Source organism: Oryx dammah, unplaced genomic scaffold, assembly GCF_014754425.2.
Source record: "Oryx dammah isolate SB20612 unplaced genomic scaffold, SCBI_Odam_1.1 HiC_scaffold_18, whole genome shotgun sequence".
Lineage (NCBI taxonomy): Eukaryota > Metazoa > Chordata > Mammalia > Artiodactyla > Bovidae > Oryx > Oryx dammah.
Window position 1 is genome coordinate 29909022 of NW_024070202.1, and position 23237 is coordinate 29932258.

At 35.7% G+C, this 23237-nt stretch overlaps 1 protein-coding gene across 1 annotated transcript in view; it reads left to right on the plus strand.

Moving 5' to 3' along the window:
- ABCB5 (ATP binding cassette subfamily B member 5) overlaps window positions 1-23237 on the plus strand; it is a 114531-nt gene that overhangs the window by 5091 nt on the left and 86203 nt on the right. Inside the window, exons 4-12 of the mRNA XM_040260634.1 lie at window positions 898-952; window positions 10598-10789; window positions 11011-11182; window positions 14573-14697; window positions 15464-15641; window positions 16972-17085; window positions 17401-17511; window positions 19576-19701; window positions 21445-21648. Coding sequence (XP_040116568.1) covers window positions 898-952; window positions 10598-10789; window positions 11011-11182; window positions 14573-14697; window positions 15464-15641; window positions 16972-17085; window positions 17401-17511; window positions 19576-19701; window positions 21445-21648 — 1277 coding nt within the window. The remainder of the gene's footprint in view (window positions 1-897; window positions 953-10597; window positions 10790-11010; window positions 11183-14572; window positions 14698-15463; window positions 15642-16971; window positions 17086-17400; window positions 17512-19575; window positions 19702-21444; window positions 21649-23237) is intronic.

Consider the following 23237-nt stretch of genomic DNA (forward strand, 5'->3'; position numbering starts at 1 on the left):
ATAAAGGAAAAATGCACATAAAGATCATATACATCATCATATAGGATGTTATTATGTTTATGTAAGAAATGAAGAGCATGAGGTCTGTTGATTTATTACAAATGTTTATTATGATCAGAGAAGGAAATGGCAACCCACTCCAGTATTCCTGCCTGGAGAATCCCAAGGACAGAGGAGTCTGGTGGGCTACAGTCCATGGAGTGGCAAAGAGTTGGATACGACTGAGCGGCTAACACACACACACATATTATGGCCCTTTAAGAAAGAAAATTATGATAGTTGATATCAACCTCTGTTTTGTGCTGTTGGTGAAATTACAACCTTGGTATACTAATTAAGGTATGATGTAGGTTTTTTTAGAATATATATAGAAATTTTACATGGAAACAAGTAAACCAAGGATTATTTAAATACTATTTTATGACGTTGCCATTCTTGTACCCAACAAATTTCAATGAGCTTCTTTTAAATTTTTCCCATAACTACTACAACTTTCATTGGTATTCTTGCTTTTCCTGGACTTTCTAAATTATTTCCTGGGGTATTTCAAACTGAATTCTAAATGCATAATCTCAAAGGAAAGGAAATTCTGTTACTATTATTTACATTCCTGTTACCCGAAATCAGAGCTATCCTAAAGAATTATTTCCAGGTATGAGCTACATGGTTAATGTTTCCTTGTAATTTTTCATGTTGCATGTGTACTTCTTGTGACCAGAGATAATAATTTCAAATTTTAGTTTGAAAAATAGAAAATAAAGATGATCATTAGCTATTGTGTTAAGTACATTTTCTTGAGAAGGTGTTATGTTTTGTTTGGAGGACTATGTATATAACACATCATGGCCAATTATAAATTGATTAATATCCTTTATAATTTGAAAAACTTTTTTACAGCAAATTATCGGAACTGTACTCAGTCTCAAGAGAAGGTGAATGAAGATATGATTGTGTGAGTACAAATGAAATGTTAATATCATATTCATTGCATGCTGCTTTGTATGTAAAAAACTGAAATACCTATCTGATTACTAATATTACATATAAATAAGTAAAGTAAACATGTCCTCTTCTTTCATTAGATATATAAAACATAATTATATATTATTTTTTTGCCTACTTGAAAGATGTATAGCTTCATATGCTTTCAGTTTGACAAAATTGTCATAATAGAAATGTTGTATTGGGATTTGCATTTTTGTATCAGCTTTGTTTCCTGGAACTGAAGGTACATATCCTAGAGGTTAAATGACTAATTTTTCCTTTTTTTCAAGTTATTTTTCTTACAAAACTTACAGAAAAAGTGACACCTCAGTAAACTTTAAAAGCCAAAAATATGTGCAACAAATAGTTAAGTAAAAAAAAAAAAGTAAAGAATAGTAAAGTTTTATTCAGATGAATTTTGGAAACAAACTATTCAGATTATTATCAGTTCAGTTCAGTTCTGTCACTCAGTCGTGTCTAACTCTTTTTGACCCCATGAATTGCAGCACACCAGGCCTCCCTGTCCATCACCACTCCTGGACTTTACTCAAACTCATGTTCATTGAGTCGGTATTGCCATCCAGCCATCTCATCCTCGGTCGTCCCCTTCTCCTCCTGCCATCAAACTTTCCCAGGATCAGGGTCTTTTCAAATGAGTCAGTTCTTCGCATCAAGTGGCCAAAGTACTGGAGTTTCAGCTTCAACATCAGTCCTTCCAATGAACACTCAGGACTGATCTCCTTTAGGATGGACTGGTTGGATCTCCTTGCAGTCCAAGGGACTCTCAAGAGTCTTGTTCAACATCACAGTTCAAAAGCATCAATTCTTTGGTGCTCAGCTTTCTTTATAGTCCAACTCTCATATCCATACATGACTGCTGGAAAAACCATAGCCTTGACTAGATGGACCATTATTGGCAAATAATGTCTCTGCTTTTTAATATGCTATCTAGGTTGGTCATAACTTTCCTTCCAAGGAGCAAGTGTCTTTTAATTTCATGGCTGCAGTCACCATCTGCAGTAATTTTGGAGCCCAAATAAATAAAGTCAGCCAATGTTTCCCCATCTATTTGCCATGAAGTGATGAGACCAGATGCCATGATCTTAGTTTTCTAAATGTTGAGCTTTAAGCCAACTTTTTCACTCTCCACTTTCACTTTCATCAAGAGGCTCTTCAGTTCTTCTTCACTTTCTGTCATAAGGGTGGTGTTATTTGCGTATCTGAGGTTATTGATATTTCTCCCAGCAATCTTGATTCCAGCTTGTGCTTCATCCAGTGCAGCATTTCTCATGATGTACTCTGCATATAAGTTAAATAAGCAAGGTGAGAATATACAGCCTTGACGTATTCCTTTCTTAATTTGGAACCAGTCTGTTGTTCCATGTCCAGTTCTAACTGTTGCTTCCTGACCTGAATGCAGATTTCTCAGGAGGCAGATCAGGTGGTCTGGTATTCCCATCTCTTTAAGAATTTTCCACAGTTTATTGTGATCCACATAGTCAAAGGCTTTGGCATAGTCAATAAAGCAGAAATAGATGTTTTTCTGGAACTCTCTTGCTTTTTCCATGATTCAGCAGATGTTGGCAATTTGATCTCTGGTTCCTCTGCCTTTTCTAAAACCAGCTTGAACATCAGGAAGTTCACGGTTCATGTATTGCTGAAGCCTGGCTTGGAGAATTTTGAGCATTACTTTACTAGCGTATGAGATGAGTGCAATTGTGCGGTAGTGTGAGCATTCTTTGGCATTGCCTTTCTTTGGGATTGGAATGAAAACTGACCCTTTCCAGTCCTGTGGCCACTGCTAAGTTTTCCAGATTTGCTAGCATATTGAGTGCAGCACTTTCATAGCTTCATCTTTCAGGATTTGAAATAGCTCAACTGGAATTCCATCACCTCCACTAGCTTTGTTCGTAGTGATGCTTCCTAAGGCCCACTTGACTTCACATTCTAGGATGTCTGGCTCTAGATGACTGATCACACCATCGTGATTATCTTGGTCGTGAAGATCTTTTTTGTACAGTTGTTCTGTGTATTCTTGCCACCTCTTCTTAATATCTTCTGCTTCTGTTAGGTCCATACCATTTCTGTCCTTTATTGAGCACATCTTTGCATAATCTATTCTCTTGGTATCTCTAATTTTCTTGAAGAGATCTCTAGTCTCAGAATATTTATAGTAAAATTGTATTCAGATTAAAAATTGTAAATTCTGAAATAGATAACTTATAAGGACATTTTGTTTTTGTAGGCTTGTGTCTTAAGCAATATGCTTTCCTCTGTCACATGTGTTGAGTTTATTAGAGAAATGCAATCTTACTGGGTATATTCACTGGATTTCAGTAGTGTCTCTAAAACTATCTGTCTTATCAGACCTAAAGTGAAAGTAAACGTGTTAATTGCTCAGTCGTGTTGGACTCTTTGCAACCCATGACTGTAGCTTACCAGGCTCCTCTGTCCACAGGATTCTCCACACAAGAATGCTGGAGTATGTTGCCATTCCCTTCTCCAGGGGATCTTCCTGACCCAGAGATCAAGCCTGGGTCTCCTACATTGCAGGCAGATTCTTTACCATCTGAGCTACCAGGGAAGCCCTTATCAGACCTAGGGGATCTCTTATTCTTTTCCCCCAGTAGTGACGCCTCCATGTTATATAACCCTAAGACATTGCAGTGGCACTGTCTAGGCCATAATTCTTGATCTTCCACGCTGTTAGCCACAACCTCATGTGACTGTGGCTCCATAATCTTCAATTAATTAAAATTAAATAGAATTTAAAAATCAGTTCCTCATCCTCAGTCACATGCCAAGTGCTCCCAAGTCATGTAAGGCTGGCTGCCATATTGTACAGCATCAATATGGAACATTTTCTTCATCACAGAACATTCAGTTGGGCTGTGCTGTTCTGCAACTAAATATGAATAGTACTGCCTAAAGTTTTGCTTTGCTGCAGTCTCATCTTTCTTTGAGGGAACATTTCTTACCAAAAAAGTTTGGAACCTTTAAAATTAGGGACATCTATTTAAAAAACAGATAATAAAAGGGCTAAAGTAAGATAGTCTATGCACAGTTATTAAGAGATTACAAAATTTATGAGGAAATATTCCTAACATTTATAATATAGTATTTGTTATGATATTGTTTCTCAAACTAGTGTATCAGTTTGGAAATATTTGAGGTATGCAATGAATAATAGTTCCACAGTCAAATTGGTTTAGAAAACACTGTATATGACACCCTTGTTGGACACTTTGGACAGTAAGCATAGTTAAGGCTCAGTTTAACCCAAGTTTTCCAAACCTCTTTAATTATGGAAACTAAACATCCTGCTGAGCTAATGTTTTGATGAACAGCTATCCGGGAAACAGTTTTTTATAGAACTCTTTTGGTAGGGATAAGGTTGTGCCTCTTACCTCTGTGATAATCAGGAACTGAAGAATTTTATTCTACCTCAGTCATTTTACAAAGAGAATCACTCATAGCTTTATGTAATTTTAATGTTTTAATGTTGTCTGTGCTTTTGTCTTACTAATTAGACAATTGTTCTGAAAATAAGATTCCTCCTTTGTAATCAGTTCCCATTTCCACCCTTCAGTTCAGTTCAGATCAGTCGCTCAGTGGTGTCCGAATCTTTGCGACCCCATGAATCGTAGCACGCCAGGCCTCCCTGTCCATCACCAACTCCCGGGGTTCACTCAAACTCACGTCCCTCGAGTCAGTGACACCATCCAGCCATCTCATCCTCTGTCGTCCTCTTTTCCTCCTGCCCCCAATCCCTCCCAGCATCAGAGTCTTTTCCAATGAGTCAACTCTTTGCATGAGGTGGCCAAAGTACTGGAGTTTCAGCTTTAGCATCATTCCTTCCAAAGAAATCGCAGGGCTGATCTCCTTTAGAATGGACTGGTTGGATCTCCTTGCAGTCCAAGGGACTCTCAAGAGTCTTCTCCAACACCACAGTTCAAAAGCATCAATTCTTGGGCACTCAGCTTTCTTCACAGTCCAATTCTCACATCCATACCCCCAGGCAAATACTTCTCTGCTCTCTTTAACGATTTGCATAATTCAGACATTGCATATGCTTAGAGACATACAGTATATAGGATTTCCCACCTAGCTTCTTTTATTAAATGTAATGTTTTTGAGGTTCGTCCATATTATAATATGTATTAGTAGTTTATTTCTTTTCATTGCTTAGTAGTAATCCACTGCAAGGATATATCACATTTTGTTTGTCTGTTCACCAGATAATGGACTTTAGGACTGTTTCCGTTTTCTTTTTTTTCATGTACAATTTAAAAATAATGTTTCTATGAACATTAATATGTAAGTTTCTGTGTGGACATATGTTTTTATTTCTCTTGGGTAGATACTTAGGAGTGGAATTGCTGGGTCATATGGTAAGTTCACATTTAACTTTTTAAGAAACTGCCAAACTGTTTTCCAAAGTGGAGACACCATTTTACTTTCCCACCAACAATGTGTGTTTCAGTTTCTCCGCAGCTTCACCAACACTTGTTATTGTCTTTTTTATTATAGCTATTTTGTAGGTATGAAGTGGTGTGGTGTTGTGACTTTAATTTGCATCTCCCTAGTGACTAATAATGAGTATTTTTTTTCATTTACTTTTTAAGCATTCATGTATTTCTTTGGTAAAATACATATTCAAATATTTTGCCTATGTTGTTGTGTTTGTCTTAAATATTGAATTGTAAGAGTTCTTTATAAATTCTAGATATGAGTTCTTTGTCAGATATATGACTGACATATATTTTCTCCTGTGTGTGGCTCATTTTCTCATTTTCTTAAAGATTCCTTTTGAGGCAGAAAAGTTTTAAATTTTGATTAGGTATAGTTTATCAAGTTTTTTGTTTATGAATTTCCCTTTTGGATTTAGGAATTCTTTGCATAGGATCATGAAAATTCTCTTCTATATTTTCTTCTAGAAATTTCAACATTTAAGCTCATCCTTAGGTTTTTGATCCATTTTGAGTTTATTTTTGTGACTATTGTGAGGTAAGGGTCTAACTTCTTTTTTGCATGTGGCTATTCATTTGTCCCAAGACTGTTTCTTAGAAAAACTTTTTTTCCACATTGAATTGCCTTGGCACTTTTGCTAAAAATCAAATGCCCACAAATGTAAGGGTTTCTGTTCTCTCATTTTTGTCACATTTATTGATATGGTTATCCTTATACTACTCTCGGGCTTCCCTTGTGGCTCAGACAGTAAAGAATCCCCTGCAGTGCAGAAGACCTGGGTTAGATCCCTGGGTTGGGGAGATCCCCTGGAGGAAGGCATGGCGACCCACTCCAGTATTCTTGCCTGGAGAATTCCATGGACAGAGGAGCATGGTGGGCTGCAGTCCATGGGGTCGCAAAGAGTTGGACAGGACCAAACGACTAAATACAGCACATGTTGGTATCACACTGCCTTGAATACTGTAGATTTAGAGTTTAAATAAATAAATTTTTTAAAATCAGGTAATGAAAATCCTCCAGCTTTATTCTCTTTAGACATCTCATCTCTACATACATTTCTACATCTATTTTGGGATTGTCTTTCAAAATCTGCAGAATAGCCTGCTGAGATTTTTGACAGGGGTTAATTGAATCTATAGATCAATCTGGGGAGCTCATCATCTTATCAACACTGAGCCCTCCAATCCATTTATTCAGATCTTTAATTTCTCCCAACAATGTTTTATAGTTTTCAGTGTACAAGTCTTCCATTTCTTCTTTGCATCTGGTTTTCTTAACCCTTTTTCCTCTTACGATATTGTAAACATTTTCCCCACAACATTATAAAAAGTTCAATAAGATTTCTATTAAACCTATAGCGTTCTATGGTGTCCTTGGGCAGTCCCTCCTATAAGAAAACAGTCATTTCTCATTATTGTAATAATTATCTTCTATTAAAGTCATCATGAACACCGAAATACCAATACTGAACCATTACTTCTAGGTTTCTGTGAACCTCCAGTCACAACATTTTCATTAATCAATTAATATTGAACTCATGGTCAACAGCACAGTAATTCGTGTCTGAATGACACTTGCCTTTCACATGTATTTTCATGTGCCATAGAGGACTTCACAGCTTCCGGCACTTAGGAACACTAGACAGGACTTCAACTTGCTTCTTGGGAGTTATTTTAAACAGTGAAATCATCAACAACAACAACAAAAAAAACACAAAAATGAGAACAATTTGCCACTACCTAGATCACAAAAATGACACTGAAGGACAGGGAAGCCTGGTGTGCAGCAGTGCATGGAGTCACAAAGAGTCAGACACAACTTAGTGACTGAAAAACAACAAAAAAAAAACAATGAGAGCTAAAATAGAGAAGCAGGGTGTTGCCTTGTTCAGCCTCAGCTGGGAACATCTATCTATGTTGGGTGACTAAAAATTTTTGCCACTCTGCACATGTCCATAAATAACAATGAAAACAGCAATAACTGATTTTTGGGTTACAAGTAAATTTTATTGAACGGGCACATTTGCCAACAGAGAATCTGGGAATAATGCGACTCAAGTGTACATTTCTTTGTGCTTTTCTTGGTACTTTACTATCTTGGCTTTCCAATTACCTCACTGGCCATTTCTCAAGCTTTCTTTACTGGTTCTTTGTCTTCTTAAACTGTACCATGTTTGGAGAGTACTTGAGCTCAGTCCTTGGCCTTATTCTCTTTTTTTATTGATATCTACACTTTATTCTCTGTCTCTGTGGGTGATCTCAGCCACTACTTTAATTGCCATCTAGAGCTGTTGACTCAAATTTTCATCTCCAGCCAATACCCCTCTCCAGCACTTCAGCTTCTCATTTTCAACTTGTTGTTTGGTATCCACTTTGATGTTTAATGGTCATGTCAGACTTATGTCTAAATCAGAACACTTAATATCTCCTGCAAATCTGTTCCTCTGTCAGCTGCCCACATATGTAAATGGCACTCCATTCACTCAGTTGCTCAAGACAAAATCTAAGCAGTTATGCTTGCTTTCTTCCTTTCCTGCTTTCCTCACATCCAGTACACTGGCAATTCTTGTTTGTTGTTGTTTTTCGAAAATATAACTAGAATCTGTCTACCCCTTTGCAATCAGCTTCCACCATCTACATCCAAGCCTCCATCTTTCTTACTGTGACCATTGCAATTGCCTCCTATCTAAACTGTCTTTTTTTTTTTTCTTCTTTTTCTTTTGTTGTTGCCTTCATCCATTCTCCAGAGAGGATCCAGAGTAATCTTTAAAAGTTGAATAGATAAGGACATTGTATGTTTAAATGGTCTTCTTATCTCTTGGAATAAAACTTGTGCAGTGCACCATAGCTAAGAGCCCTATGACATGCCAAATTCTCCAGCCTCATGATTTCATACCACTTTGGACTTCTTTTGTTCTGGGAATATGGTAAGCTCTTTCCTGCCTCTGAATGTATTACTTGCTCTTCTCTGTTCCTGCAATGCTTTTCTTGCTTTTTTTATGGCTAGTTCCATTTCTTCTTTTGAATCCCAGCCATTATATCATTTCCTCAAAGGAAATTTTCTTAATCATTCTTTTTGTCTTCACTAACTCTCCTGACTCACCTTTTTGTTAGTTGCTAAGTCCTGTCCAATATTGGAGTGGGTTGCCATTTCCTTCTTCAGGGATCTTCCTGACCCAGGGATTGAACCTGCATCTCCTGATATATATGGCCATTGATCCATCAGTGGCACTTAGGTTGTTTTCATTTCTTGGCTATTGTAAATAATACTGTGATGAATGTAGAGGACCATATGTCTTTTCAAATTATTGGTTTTATATTCTTCAGACAAATTATATTCCCAGAGTGGAATATCTGGATCATATGATAGTTCCATTCTTAATTTTTTGAGGAATCTCCATACTGTTTTCCATAGTGGCTTCACCAATTTAAATTCCCAGCAACAGTGCACAAGGATTCTCTTTACTCCACATCCTCGCCAACACTTGTTATTTCCTGTCTTTGTGATAATAGCCATTTTAACAGGTGTGAAGTGATATCTCATTGTGGTTTTGATTTGCATTTCCCTGATGATAAGTGATATTAAACATATTTTCATGTGTCTCTTGGCCATCTGTATGCTTTCTTTGGAAAAATGTCTCTCCCGATCCTCAGCCCATTTTTTATTTGGATTGTCTGTTTTTTCCTTGTTGATTTTCATTAATTTTTATATATCTTGGATCCCAGCCATTATATCTCCTCAAAGGAAAAATCACTCTTTTTATTTTCACTAACTCTCCTGACTCACTTTTTTGTTAGTCGCTAAGTCCTGTCCAACTCTTTTGGGACTCCATGGACTGTAGTCTGCCAGGCTCATCTGTCCTTGGGATTTCCCAGGCAAGAATATTGGAATGGGTTGCTGTCTCCTCCAGAGATCTTCCCAACTCAGGGATTGAACCTGCATCTCCTGATATATATATAATATTAGATATATGACTTATAAATATCTTCTCCCATTCAGTAAGTTGTCTTTCTATTTTGTTGATAATTTCCTTTGTTGTGCAAAACTTTTTGGTTTGATGTCATCCCATTTGTTTATTTGAAAGCTTGGCTGATTCTAAGAAGCAATCTATTTCTTCTAGTTTGTCCAACTTGTTGGCAAATAACTGTTCATTATATTCTCTTATATTCCTTTGTATTTCTTTGGTATCTGTTGTAATTTCTCCTCCTTTGTTTCTGATTTTATCTAAGCCTTTTCTTTTTTCTTAGTAAGTTCAGCTAAAGGTCTGTCAGTTTTATCTTTTCAAAGAACCAGCTTTTAGTTTCATTGATATTTTCTGTTGTTTTTAGTCTCTGTTTCATTTATTTCTGCTCGCCACTGTCTTCGAGCTTCATTTCTTTTTCTTTTTCTAGTTACATGAGGTGTTAAGTTAGATTATTTATTTGAGATTTTTCTTATTTATAGGCCTGCTGTGAACTTCTCCTTAGTACTGAACTTGTTGTGTCCCATAGATTTTGGCATGAAATGAATACATTTCTTATCTGACTCCTACTGTTAGATATTTAGAATGTTTACAATTTTATGTATTAATGCTGCAATAAACATTCATCTAGATTAATCTTTGTACATATTTCCTCAGGGTAAATTATTTAAGTTGGATAATTTTTGATTTAATGGTATATATATATATAAAGCATTATATATATATAAAGCATTTTATGTATATATTTAAAGCATTTTATAAAATTTAAAGCATTTTATATATATAAAGCATTTAAAAAATATATTTAAAGCATTTTATAAAATGCTTTTGACTACTATCATTTCTTTACTCTGCCTTTTCCACATACAACTAAAATAATTACATCAATGTAGCACTTTCAAATGAAAGTATTAAAAATATGGAAAGAAGTTATAACTAACAAACATATTTTGAAATACTAATCTATGCTAAGAATATAAGAGAGATATATTCTGGATGTCATACAAGGGTAACCTAGATTCCTCTATCAGCATACTCAGTCTTTCTGATGGTGGTTTATTTTTAATTATGTGCTTTAGAACAAACTCTCTTAGTCAAATATGACAAATTTCATTTTTTGGTAACAAAGGAAAAAAAGGTGTACTTCAGTCTCACTAAAATTTCCAATAATCTTTTTTTCAGGTTAACCTTGTATTATGTTGGAATAGGAGTTACTGCCTTGATTTTTGGCTACATACAGATTTCGTTTTGGGTCATGACTGCAGCACGGCAGACCAAGAGAATTCGAAAACAGTTTTTTCATTCAGTTTTGGCTCAGGACATCAGCTGGTTTGACAGCTGTGACATCGGTGAACTTAATACTCGCATGACTGAGTAAGAGAATGGATGTGCAGTGTATCAACTTTGTTCTTATACAGGATGTATAAATGACTTCTGGAGAAGGCAATGGCACCCCACTCCAGTACTCTTGCCTGGAGAATCCCATGGAGGGAGGACCCTGGTAGGCTACAGTCCATGGGGTCGCAGAGTCGGACACGACTGAGCGATGAACTCAACTCATAAATGACTTAATTTCATGTGTTTTCCTGTTTCAGTGACATCAACAAAATCAATGATGGTATTGGAGACAAGATTGCTCTGTTGTTTCAAAACATGTCTACTTTTTCTGTTGGCCTGGCAATTGGTTTGATGAAGGGATGGAAACTCACACTGGTGACTCTGTCCACGTCCCCTCTTATAATTGCTTCAGCAGCCATATTTTCTAGGGTAGGTAAGATGGCTAATGCAGTGTTGACTGAAAGCAAGAATGTGAAGATATTTTACTGAGATTGTATAAAAAGAAGGCAGTTCTATTTATTTATGTGTCCCCAGATAAGAAAGAAAATTATATGCCACAAATACTTTTGATTTTGTTCATCATTAACCAGCTTTCTATCTTCAAGTAATTTGACTACAATGAAGTCTGGTTTTAATGTTTTACTAATATCTAAAAATATTCCTTTCGTTTAGAATCTAATGCAGTTTCGAATACTAGCATGGATAAAGTTTTATGCCACTATACATTGAATGCTGGAAAAATCTTGTGTATTTTAAATTCCCAGATAAATGTGTTTCAGTTAATTTCACTAGAACAGAATGGAGAAATCCTAAAGCAGTAAACATTCAAGCTGTTATGTGACTATTGTATGTCAGTCATTCCAAATTTATTTTTATAAGGTTCTGAATAACCAAATATTAAAATGTCTGCTAATGTATATGTTTATATATTATGTCAATCTGTTTCAATTTTTTAGAACAGATTATTTACACAAGTTATAGTTTATCACTGTTATAGTGTGAATATTAATCTCTTTACAAGATATTAATCTATTTACAGCCTGGTTTTGAAATCAGTGCCCTTTGTCAAGGGCAAAATATATATATCCCTGCATCAGTATATCCTTAATATCTCTTTCCATGTTAAGTCTTTGGCAATACTACCAATGTGTATACCCATTTCCTAGATTGGAGGCACAGTGTACTCTTGAAAGATGGAGTTTTGGTTTGTTTTGGGGTTTTTTGAGTTTAAAATTTTTCAAAGCTAATTGTTCTTTATGGAAGTCAAAACCATAAAATTCACTGAGTTTATTTGTTAGCTATATACAAACTCAACCAAACAAGAACTTTCAGCAATAAAAATTATTCTGTGATTAAAAACCCCTTCACAATAGATTTAGGTGTTTAGACAACAGATCTTTATTTAGTGAATTCTAGTGTTGACCTTGTATAACCCTTGTAAAAATCTTCATCCCCAGCTTACTAGAAATGAGGACCCCTCAGTAGGAAAATTACCCATGTTACTAAAATCAGAGTTTTAACTTCCCAAGAAGTGAAGTGGACAATGAGTTTAAAAAGAACAGCAGTGGGGAAAACTAAAGTCTGCTCTTATTATTAACTGGTTGCAATAGGAAGCAAAGTCAAAATTATCTAAATGACTGAAGAAGCCAGGCTGGATGGTTTCTAGCATCTTTTAATTCAATTTAATTTGACAAGTATTTATTGAATACTGGATATGTATTGGATTGGCCAAAAAGTTTGTTTGGGTTTTTCAGTAAGATGTTACAGAAAAGCCCAAATGAACTTTTTGGCCAACCCACTACAAGGTTTTTTGCTATGTGCAGCTTCCCCTTCAGGGATACATTATAGAAATAGCTATCTTTATTAAGTGAATTTGGCAAATAATGAGGATTAGTCAGTTTATAATACCTTCTGCTTTAGCAAACATCTGAACATGTCTTACATAAAATTAGTTACAATTCAGTTTAGTTCAGTTCAGTCGCTCAGTCGAGTCCGAATCTTTGCGACCCCATGAATTGCAGCACGCCAGGCCTCACTGTCCATCACCAACTCCCGGAGTTCACTCAGACTCACATCCATCAAGTCCGTGATGCCATCCAGCCATCTCATCCTCTGTCGTCCCCTTCTCCTCCTGCCTCCAATCCCTCCCAGCATCAGAGTCTTTTCCAATGAGTCAACTCTTTGCATGAGGTGGCCAAAGTACTGGAGTTTCAACTTTAGCATCATTCCTTCCAAAGAAATCCCAGGGCTGATCTCCTTCAGAATGGACTGGTTGGATCTCCTTGCAGTCCAAGGGACTCTCAAGAGTCTTCTCCAACACCACAGTTCAAAAGCATCAATTCTTCGGCGCTCAGCCTTCTTCACAGTCCAACTCTCACATCCATACATGACCACTGGAAAAACCATAGCCTTGACTAGACGGACCTTTGCTGGCAAAATAATGTCTCTGCTTTTGAATATACTATCTAGGTTGGTCATAACTTTCCTTCCAAGGAGTAAGCGTCTTTTAATTTCATGGCTGCAATCACCATCTGCAGTGATTTTGGAGCCCAAAAAAACAAAGTCTGACACTATTTCCACTGTTTCCCCATCTATTTCCCATGAAATGATGGGACCAGATGCCATGATCTTCGTTTTCTGAATGTTGAGCTTTAAGCCAACTTTTTCACTCTCCACTTTCCAGTTATGTGGAGTGTATTTTGAAAGTGGATTGATTTGTTATGTGAGCAAGCCACAGTTACAGACTCATAACCCTAAGGACCATTTCCGTGCTTCCTTTCATTGAACTGTTATGCTAATTACTAAATTAAATCCTTCACTTATTAAAGGAATAGTAAGTGAGATATATAATAGAGAAAAAGGCACATGCTGATTAAAAATTTTGAGAAATCAAGTAAACTTGACTAATATCGCCAAGAAATAGTCTCTTTCTCTCTCATTCCTCTTCTTGCTACAACTCTCTAAGTCACCCTTGGGAAGTCTTTTTCTTTTTTATTTTTTACATAGTAATAAATCAAATCAAGTCAAATCAGGAAAACTAATTTCCAAAATACACTTAAGAAGAACCATGTCCCTAATATTCTTCTCCAAATCAAATTTTTCCACACTGTATTGAGATAGATACTCATTTTCTAAGCTTTTAAAAATATAGAGAAAAAACAGTGAAGCTCCATTAGAAGGAAAAACAGAGATTTAGACTCTAGATTATGTTAAACTAAGCTTATTCACTGCTGTGAGATTCTAAAAAGTCAGTATCTGTCATCATTGATTTCCTTATTTGCAAACTGACTGGGTTAGAATGTTATAAAGTATCTTTTCAATAGTAAAATTTTGTCATTCTAGATTCTACCTGAATTAAATTCTCTGCACATTGTTAGTATCTCAGATTATTCTTTTTTTCCTGATAATCGATCACACTTTTATTTTTTATTGGGATATAATTTACAATATTGTGTTAGTTGAAGGTGTACAACAAAGTGAATCTGTTATACATATACATATATCCATTCTTTTTTAGTGTCTCTTCCTATATAGGCCATTACAGAGTGCTAAGTAGAGTTCCCTGTGCTCTACAGTAGTTCCTTATTACTTATCTATTATATATATATGTTTGTATGTGTCAAACTCAACCTGCTAATTTGTCCACTTACCCTTATCCAGGGTAGCCAGAAATGTATCTTTCACATCTGTAACTCTATTTCTGTTTTGTAGATAAGTTCATTTGTAGCTGTCTTTTGGATTCCACATGTAAGTGATATCATATGGTATTTGTCTACCCTAAGTTATTCTCAGGTTAACTGTGGTCTTTGTTTATTATAGATAGTTATTTCATTATCCAGTAAGGAATTAAATGCCTATTCCAAAGCTGGCGCTGTAGCAGAAGAAGTCTTGTCATCAATCCGAACAGTCATAGCCTTTGGGGCCCAGGAGAAAGAAATTCAAAGGTCTGTTTCTTTAATCATGATAATATACACTTGCTTTTATTTTCCCTTGAGGCTATTTCCACCAGGAGTCAGTGGTCCAGCTGTGAAGGGAACACATCTCTGTCTGACGTCACAGCTGCAACTTTTTTTTGTGGTTGTTTTTTGTTTTGTTAAATAAGATCAGTAACTTTATTATTTGTGTAAAAGTGTTGCAGCCATATTACAAAAATTCAAGCCATTGGAGAAATATACAGAAGAAAAATAACTCACCTTGTTTCACCCTCTTCAGAAAAACATAATTAATATTTAGTGACTATCATTCCAGGCATCTTTTCACATATATACACAGACATCAGAATAGGGAGGTCAGTGCAAAGATCAATGAAAATTATTGTAAGTGCGAGCCTGCTCTTCATCTTATTCATAACAAAATTCATGACTTTAACTTTTACCTGAAGAAAATTAAATGGAAATGGAATTTGAAGAAACTGTAAAAGTTTAGACAGCAAATTTCTTCCCAGAAATAATCCTCATCCCAAAGTTATTCCTCTAAAGTGAAGAGGAAAATTATGGACTCATTTCATGGCTAGAATCTTTGTTTTTCAGCAACTTGTTTCACTTTATCAAGGTTGGAGAAGGAAATGGCAATCCACTCCAGTATTCTTGGCTGGAGAATTCCATAGACAGAAGAGCCTGATGGGCTATATAGTCCATGGGGTTGCAAAGAGTCAGACATGACTGAGCGACTATCACTCAAGACTATTATATTTTGTTGTGTCTTTTAAAGGTATACGCAGAATCTAAAAGATGCGAAGGATGTTGGCATAAAAAAAGCTATTGCTTCAAAACTCTCTCTTGGAGCTGTGTACTTCTTTATGAATGGAACCTATGGACTTGCTTTTTGGTATGGAACCTCCTTGATTCTTAGTGGAGAACCTGATTACACCATCGGAACTGTTCTTGCTGTAAGTCTTATTTGAGAACAAAGGAGACTGGCTTAGATAATCTTTTCTTTCCTAGCGTTTATTAAAAATTTCTCTTTGAATCATAGTGATATTTAAAGGTGAGTGTTTTAATGAACAAGTATTTGTTTCCTTCAAATGATTTGTATGCACCTTTATAGTTGTATGTTGTCAGGATTTACTCATCCAGTATGATTTAGTGTCTTCTAAAGCATGATGCTTTTGAAAGAATCATAATTGAATTCTTCACTGGGAGTTAGAGTCATCTTAATCCAGGATTCAAAAAGACCAGTCTCTTGTAAGACTGTTTTCTTTCCATCTTGCTGAGATAAGAGGGTGCTCTGCATTCACCTTGCTAAATGTCTTCTGGAAATATTCTCTAGATTGGACTCTCCTGCTCTTCCTCTGTCCTTTCAGCTCATAGTAATATTTAAAACAAACTATATACAGCTATGTTCAACATCACAACTTAGAGTTTTTTAAACTCTTAATGGTTATACATTAAATTATGATTTTTTCACTTACACTCTTAAGTTTCAATAATAAACATATCAGTTCAGGGTTAAGAGTCATTTGTCTTGATGAACTAAACGGATCTGGCCGATATACTTTAGTTCTCATTTCGCCTTCCCATTTTATGTAGACTTCTTTTTTGTCAACTAAAGTGATCTTTTAAAGTTTAGACTTTTAAGACTTTAAGCTATTCATTAATTTCTGGTAAACAAAACTTGAGTTTGAGAAATTTTTAGCACCTTTTTCCTCTTCAAATTATGTGTGACTCTAGGCTTATAACTAACTTGCTAAGCTTTAGCTTCCTCATTTATAAGACAGGGAAACTAGCACTTAGCTTGTGAGATTCTTTGCTTATTTGTCTTTTGGCAGAGATGTGTCTGTCTGAAAATGGACAACTGTCCACTAATACATGTAATCAAAAAAGTTGGGGAAGAATAGTACAGCATCTCTAAGACAGTGAAATCTATAACATCCTTCCCTTTAAAGTTAAGGAGTTAACCAGCATGCAAGAGAGTACAGCTCACCTCCTCACTTATCCAGGTTCATGTATAGCTAGCAGTCCTCAGTAAGCAGATTTTTCTGCTCAGCTTCCCCACAGGTAATAGCAAGATGATTATGGGACAATTAGAAATTGTTCAACATTAAGAAAAGGCCAGCTACACTTGGGTTAACTAATATTTCCTTTCTGTTTGACAACATCTTCCAATCTTTCCTATCTAATTTCTCTAGAATCCCTCTGAATCTCAACCAAGTATACACTTCATTCTGTTGTCTCTCTTATATAACTGTGAAGGATAAATATTATTTTCTGTTTCTGTAGGTTTTTTTTAGTGTAATCCATAGTAGTTATTGTATTGGAGCAGCAGCCCCTAACTTTGAAACGTTCACTATAGCCAGAGGAGCCGCCTTTAATATTTTCCACGTTATTGATAAGGTAAGACTCCCAATTGATTTGAAAGATAACTATCATTACTGCAAGAAGAAAACCAAAGAACAGGCACACTCATTGCACTAAAACGAAAAGATGGACAAAATCCATGTTGACCAATTGGCTATGGAAAGAGGAATTGTTTTTATCTCTTCTATTAGGAGATTGTGTTTTATCAAAGCCTTCATATCCAACTCAATGCACTTCTAAAGCAGAAAGGAAAATATTGCAAAAGAAAACACATCTTTAAACTACTTTTAGAATATAGAGAGTGTCAGTATAGTTTTGTAAGATTTATAATGCCCTTTTTGTTTTTCCAAGAAACCCACTATAGATAACTTTTCAACAACAGGCTATAAACTGGAATGCATAGAAGGAACTGTGGAATTTAAAAATGTTTCTTTCAGTTATCCATCAAGACCATCTATCAAGGTAAGTAAAATTTAATTACGGAAATGTACAATTTTCTAATATTACTTTCCACTGGCTCGATCACTTCTTAGGATATTGTTTAGGATTAGTCTGACCAAGATTTGGCTACTTTGTTTAGAGATTTGAGGGGAGAAATGGAGATAGACACACATAGAGAAAGAGGAGAAGGAAAGAAGGAAGGATAGGTCACAAATGCACAAATAACGCTGGAAAAACTACTTGCATTTTGCAGCCTCTTCTTTGTATTCAACTGACTAAAGTATTTTCACCTCCCTGGAATTCCTTCACTCTGAATTTGGGAGCACAGCAAAAATGTCTTGAATTGATGGTGCCACCTATTGGTGGTCCCTGGATATTTTCCCACTCAGCATAGACAACTTGGTGAACTTTTTGAAGTTTCTAATCTGGGGGAACTGTGTATATGTTATGTCTTTCCCTTTTCCCTTCCCTAAAGCCTTTACTACACCAGCTTTTGTGCCTCAGCTTCTGTCTCTTACTTTTACACAAGCACACACTCACACACACACACCACTCAGCAAAAGTGCATCCTTCTCCTTTTATCATTCAGTCTTGGACAATTTCTAGTAAAAATACATCTGTCTGTTCTATTGTTTTCATCCTTTCATCTTATTAGTGTATGTATCTAAAAAAGTAGTTACTGTTAAAGATTGGAAGGAATAATTCCTACTAAAATACCTGTTTTATAGAATAAGGATGATTTTAAGTGAAATAGGTAAAATTACTAATGCCATCAACCTTTACTGTCTTTTAAAGTGTCCAAATATCCCCTGCATAATTTGCACTGAAAAAAATATTTACCTACTCCTACTACCTCATTTTTTTCTAGGTCTTTGATTAAACTTATTTTTTTCAAAGATTGCCATTAAAAAAAATTTTTGTTACTCAATTACCATTATTGGAATAGTGTTGTCTTCCATCATTTTTCTTAATATAGAGCATTTTAATTCCATTTTGCAACTACATTTGGGTTGGCTTCCTGGAGTCTTAAGCAGCAGTTTTGCCGGTAAAGAGCTCTCTGGGTTTTAAACAACTATTTTTTAAATGAACCTTTGAAACATAGCCTTTTTTGTTAAATTTAAAAATGAATAATTCCCCCCGGAAAAAAGATCAACCCACTTTAAATAAACAAAACATAGATTCTTCGAAAGAAAGAAGTGAATTCTAGAGTAAAATTGCAGATGGGAGAGGAGGTGCTCCCACTGGGTTCCCTTATTTCTCATCTCTTTTAGCAAATTTTTCTCTGCGTGGCCCTTTGAAGGTTTTACCTTTGGTCTGTTTAAAGAGTCTCTTTCTTTACAAATATGGAGATCAAAGTAAAAGAATTCAAGAGAATATTCCCATGTTTGGGAGAAATGTAAGCAAAGATAGGTGAGAGTTTCTCAACAGGATTACTGTTGTCATTTTGAGAGGGCAGTTTTTTGGAGTTTTTCTCATAATGCAGGTTCCAGGACACTAACTGCTGGTAGCAACCCCCAGGTATTGAGAAAAGTATAAAAGCACTTACTCCCCCTAAGTTAAAATGTTCCTATGAGATCTACCACTAGAAAAGGAGGCTTTCTAGTGGTGAAATTCTATTCCAGCGAATCCCTAAGAAGTCTGCCAGTTGTTTTACTTTAGAATATATTTTGCAACAGTGTTAAATATATTCTAAGAAAGAACTTCCTTAAACTGCTCACAGAGATATCTAGCAAGGTTTCATTCCTGTTGCTGCAAGTTAGAAGATATAACTTTCTAACTTGGTAGTCATGAAATTCACATGAAATATTTTGACTGAAAAGTTGAAACGTTTTCTGTGGCTCATTAATAGTCTGAATACTCAACTTAGATCTTCTTTTTGTATAGAGAGATGATTAGTTCTTTACTGTTACTTTCTAAAATTGTGTAGGTAATACACATATATGAAAAAAACATAGCAAGATCTAAGTTTGTTGTTAAGTGCCAAAATTTTTCTGTTTGTAATTATACATTAAATTTCTGAAGATAGGAAAATCATATTCTTACTTATCCTACTTTTATGAATTTCCCTCCCATACATTTCAATAGATTCTGAAAGGTCTGAATCTCAAAATTAAGTCTGGAGAGACAGTAGCCTTGGTCGGCCCCAACGGCAGTGGGAAGAGTACAGCAGTCCAGCTTCTGCAGAGGTTATATGATCCTGATGACGGCTTTGTAAGTGCACCTAGTAAGATCATGTACAGTCCACACCACGAGATATGGAAATGCCCATCTGTTACAGAGAACTTACAGCTATGTCAACTTTTAATTTTTAACAGTGGGGCTGGGAGAGAAGCCATATTGTTTTCTCTCCTGGATATTAATTCATTCAGCAAGTATTTATTGAGCACCTACCAAGAGCCAGACATTGTTCTATGTGCTGGGAATACACTGCTGAACAAAACAAAAAAAACCTCTTTGCCCTCATCAAGATTACATTCTAATAAGCAGAGACAGACCATAAATAAAATCAGTAAATTATATAATGTTAGAAGATAATAAATGCTGTAGAGAAAAATAACTAGTAATTTTTAACACCAAGAACTTAACAAGAATTTCAGTCTCTCAAGACTTCCCAATAGAATGACATCTGTAGAAAATAAGCATCTCATTTTTTTGGATCATCCATATGTTGCCCTTAATTTTTTAACCTGTAAATGGCATAGAAAACAAGACTATGATAGTCACAGAAGCATAATTTGCACTGCTTCTATTCAGTTTTTCAACTGTTACTTTTAAAAGAAAATATATTCTTCTGAAACATAAATTTAACATCTCAAGTCTTTATGTGGAGTATGCTGCTGCTGCTGCTAAGTCGCTTCAGTCGTGTCCGACTCTGTGTGACCCCATAGACGGCAACCCATCAGGCTCCCCCATCCCTGGGATTCTCCAGGCAAGAACACTGGAGTGGGTTGCCATTTCCTTCTCCAATGCAGGAAAGTAAACAGTGAAAGTGAAGTCGCTCAGTTGTGCCCGACTCTTCACGACCCCATGGACTGCAGCCTACCAGGCTCCTCCATCCATGGGATTTTCCAGGCAAGAGTACTGGAGTGGGGTGCCATTAGACCTACGTATTCATGCTAATATTGAATAAATTATTGGCCAAGTATCCCGTATATAAAGCAGTTGCATGGAATGCCCATGCCCTGACAGAATACCAGTTGGTGTGAAATACCAGAGTTAACGATTATCATACCTTGGCTTCTGTCATTGAAATATGTTGGGATAATGGATAATGGCATTATCTATGGGGAATACAATGTTCATTTAAGATTATTTATAGCAGGGAATAAAATGCACTTTTATCTTTTGCAGAGGATTGTGGTGTTGGAGGGAAGGAAAGAATTTCCTAGAAAACAATGCAGAAGTCACATAAGTCTTAAAATAACAAAACTGAAGTTTTTTACATGTGTCTACATAATAACATTTGTGACTCCTAGGGTATATATCCTCATAATACCTAATTTATGGATCATGTTAGGGCCTGTAGATCATGTTAACCTTACTGTTAGGGCTTCCCTGGTGGCTCAGACAGTAAAGAATCTGCCTGTAATGCAAGAGACCTTGGTTCAATCCTTGGGTCGGGAAGATCTCCTGGAGAAGGGAATGACTACCCACTCCAGTATTCTTGCCTGGAAAATTCTACGGATAGAGGAGCCTTGCAGGTTATAGTCTATGGGGTAAAGATATTCATATAGTTTGACCAAATTTTAAGTCAATTTTTTTAGGTTTTATTAGTTCACAATTACCAGAAAAAGTCTATTGGCAATGTACTTGCTATACATATTTTATCAAAATATAGTCAGTCTTTGTTTCCTGAAACAACCTGCTTCTCAGCTTATGTTTTGGAGTAGTAAAAAAGGTTTTAACCCAATGCAGTGAAAGGCATCACAATGATTCATTTCTTTGGATTTGTAGATCACGGTGGATGGTAACGACATCAGAACTTTAAATGTGCAGCATTATCGGGAACATTTTGGAGTGGTCAGCCAAGAGCCTGTTTTGTTTGGAACCACCATTAATAACAATATTAGATATGGACAAGATGGTGTGACTAATGAAGACATTGAGAAAGCAGCAAAGGAAGCAAATGCTTATGATTTTATAATGGAATTTCCCAAGGTAAGTATACTATGTAACCTATATTCTTAGCTTAAACCTAAAGCACTGAAATATTCCAAAATAAGTTAAATAATGATAACAGCTACAGAGTAAGGTAAGTGTGATTAATTTTTGCATTGTCCTAGATGAAACAACTATAAATGAGAGAGCATGATAACAACCCAAAGAATACATTGTTGAAAGGTCAATTTTTTAAATCTGTTTTGTTCTTACTAGTTCTCACTGCTAATGGAAAAGAAAAATAAAGGATATGTTAAAATATAACAAAGAAATATGAAAGAAAATCATCAGTCCACCCTGAGAAACGTGTATCTGCAAAATGCTGATTTGCAGGGCCATCTTGTGGCTAAGAGTGGGAATGTCACAGGCAATGTTCAGATTGGTTCTGTGTTAAGGCAAAGGAAAAAATTTTGTTTTTGAAGTATATGGAACTACTATTGGATAAGAAATGTGAAATTATAATTGGAAAGAGATACAGTAAACTATAATTTGGGGTATTAGGACATATGAGATCCTAATGGAGATTTTCCAGGCAAGAGTACTGGAGTGGGTTGCCATAGCCTTCTCCGTTAAAATTGATAGAGAGCTATAAAAATATTTATATTTCTTAAAATATTTGTTCATTAGTAGCATTTCATTTTTTGGATCATCATTAATTTAATTTTATTTAATTCATTTAATTTAGTTATTCATTTAATTTTCAATTTCATGCCAGTATCACCTGAAATTATTATGGGGAGCACCTTGTGAAATAAGAAAGGATGATATGTGAAAGTAAAACACAAATAAAATTCTAACATCCCAGAAGGCAATAATAACAAAAAAGTTATTTTAATGAATATATTTTACAAACCACATTCCATAGGTCATAATAATTTTGTTCTTTTGTTTTATTCATAAAATTTTTGTTATGCTATTTATTACCTCCTTTCCCCATTATTTAGGGTCATACTTAGGACAGAAAAGTTATTCTTTGAGGTCATTCTTTGCCTTGTGGTTTGGGAAAACACAAACTTCCTTTCTTTGACCTTCATTCAACACTTTCACTGACTTCTTTTCCTCAAAAAAAAAAAAATGATCTTCAGGTTTCCCTTTGGAATTAAGGAGTTTTCTGGTGTCTCTCAAGTCATTGTTTGAACTGTGGTGTTGGAAAAGACTCTTGAGAGTCTCTTGGACTGTAAGGAGATCCAACCAGTCAATCCTAAAGGAACTCAGTCCTGAATATTCATTGGAAGGACTGATGCTGAAGCTGAAACTACATTGGAAAATACCCTGATGCTAGGAAAGATTGAAGGTGGGAGGAGAAGGGAATGACAGAGGATGAGATGGTTGATTGGCATCACCTAATCAATGGACATGGGTTTGAGTAAGCGCTGGGAGTTGGTGATGGACAAGGAAGCTGGCGTGCTGCAGTTCATGGGGTCGCAAAGAGTCAGACATGACTGAGCGACAGAACTGAACTGAACTGAAGTCATTCCCTGTAAGTTATGACTTATTTTTACTAAAAGGCCAATATTTACACAAAGGTGTCCTTGCTATAAATCTAATAGTAAATCCTAAAGATATAATCCGAAGAACAAATTAAAATT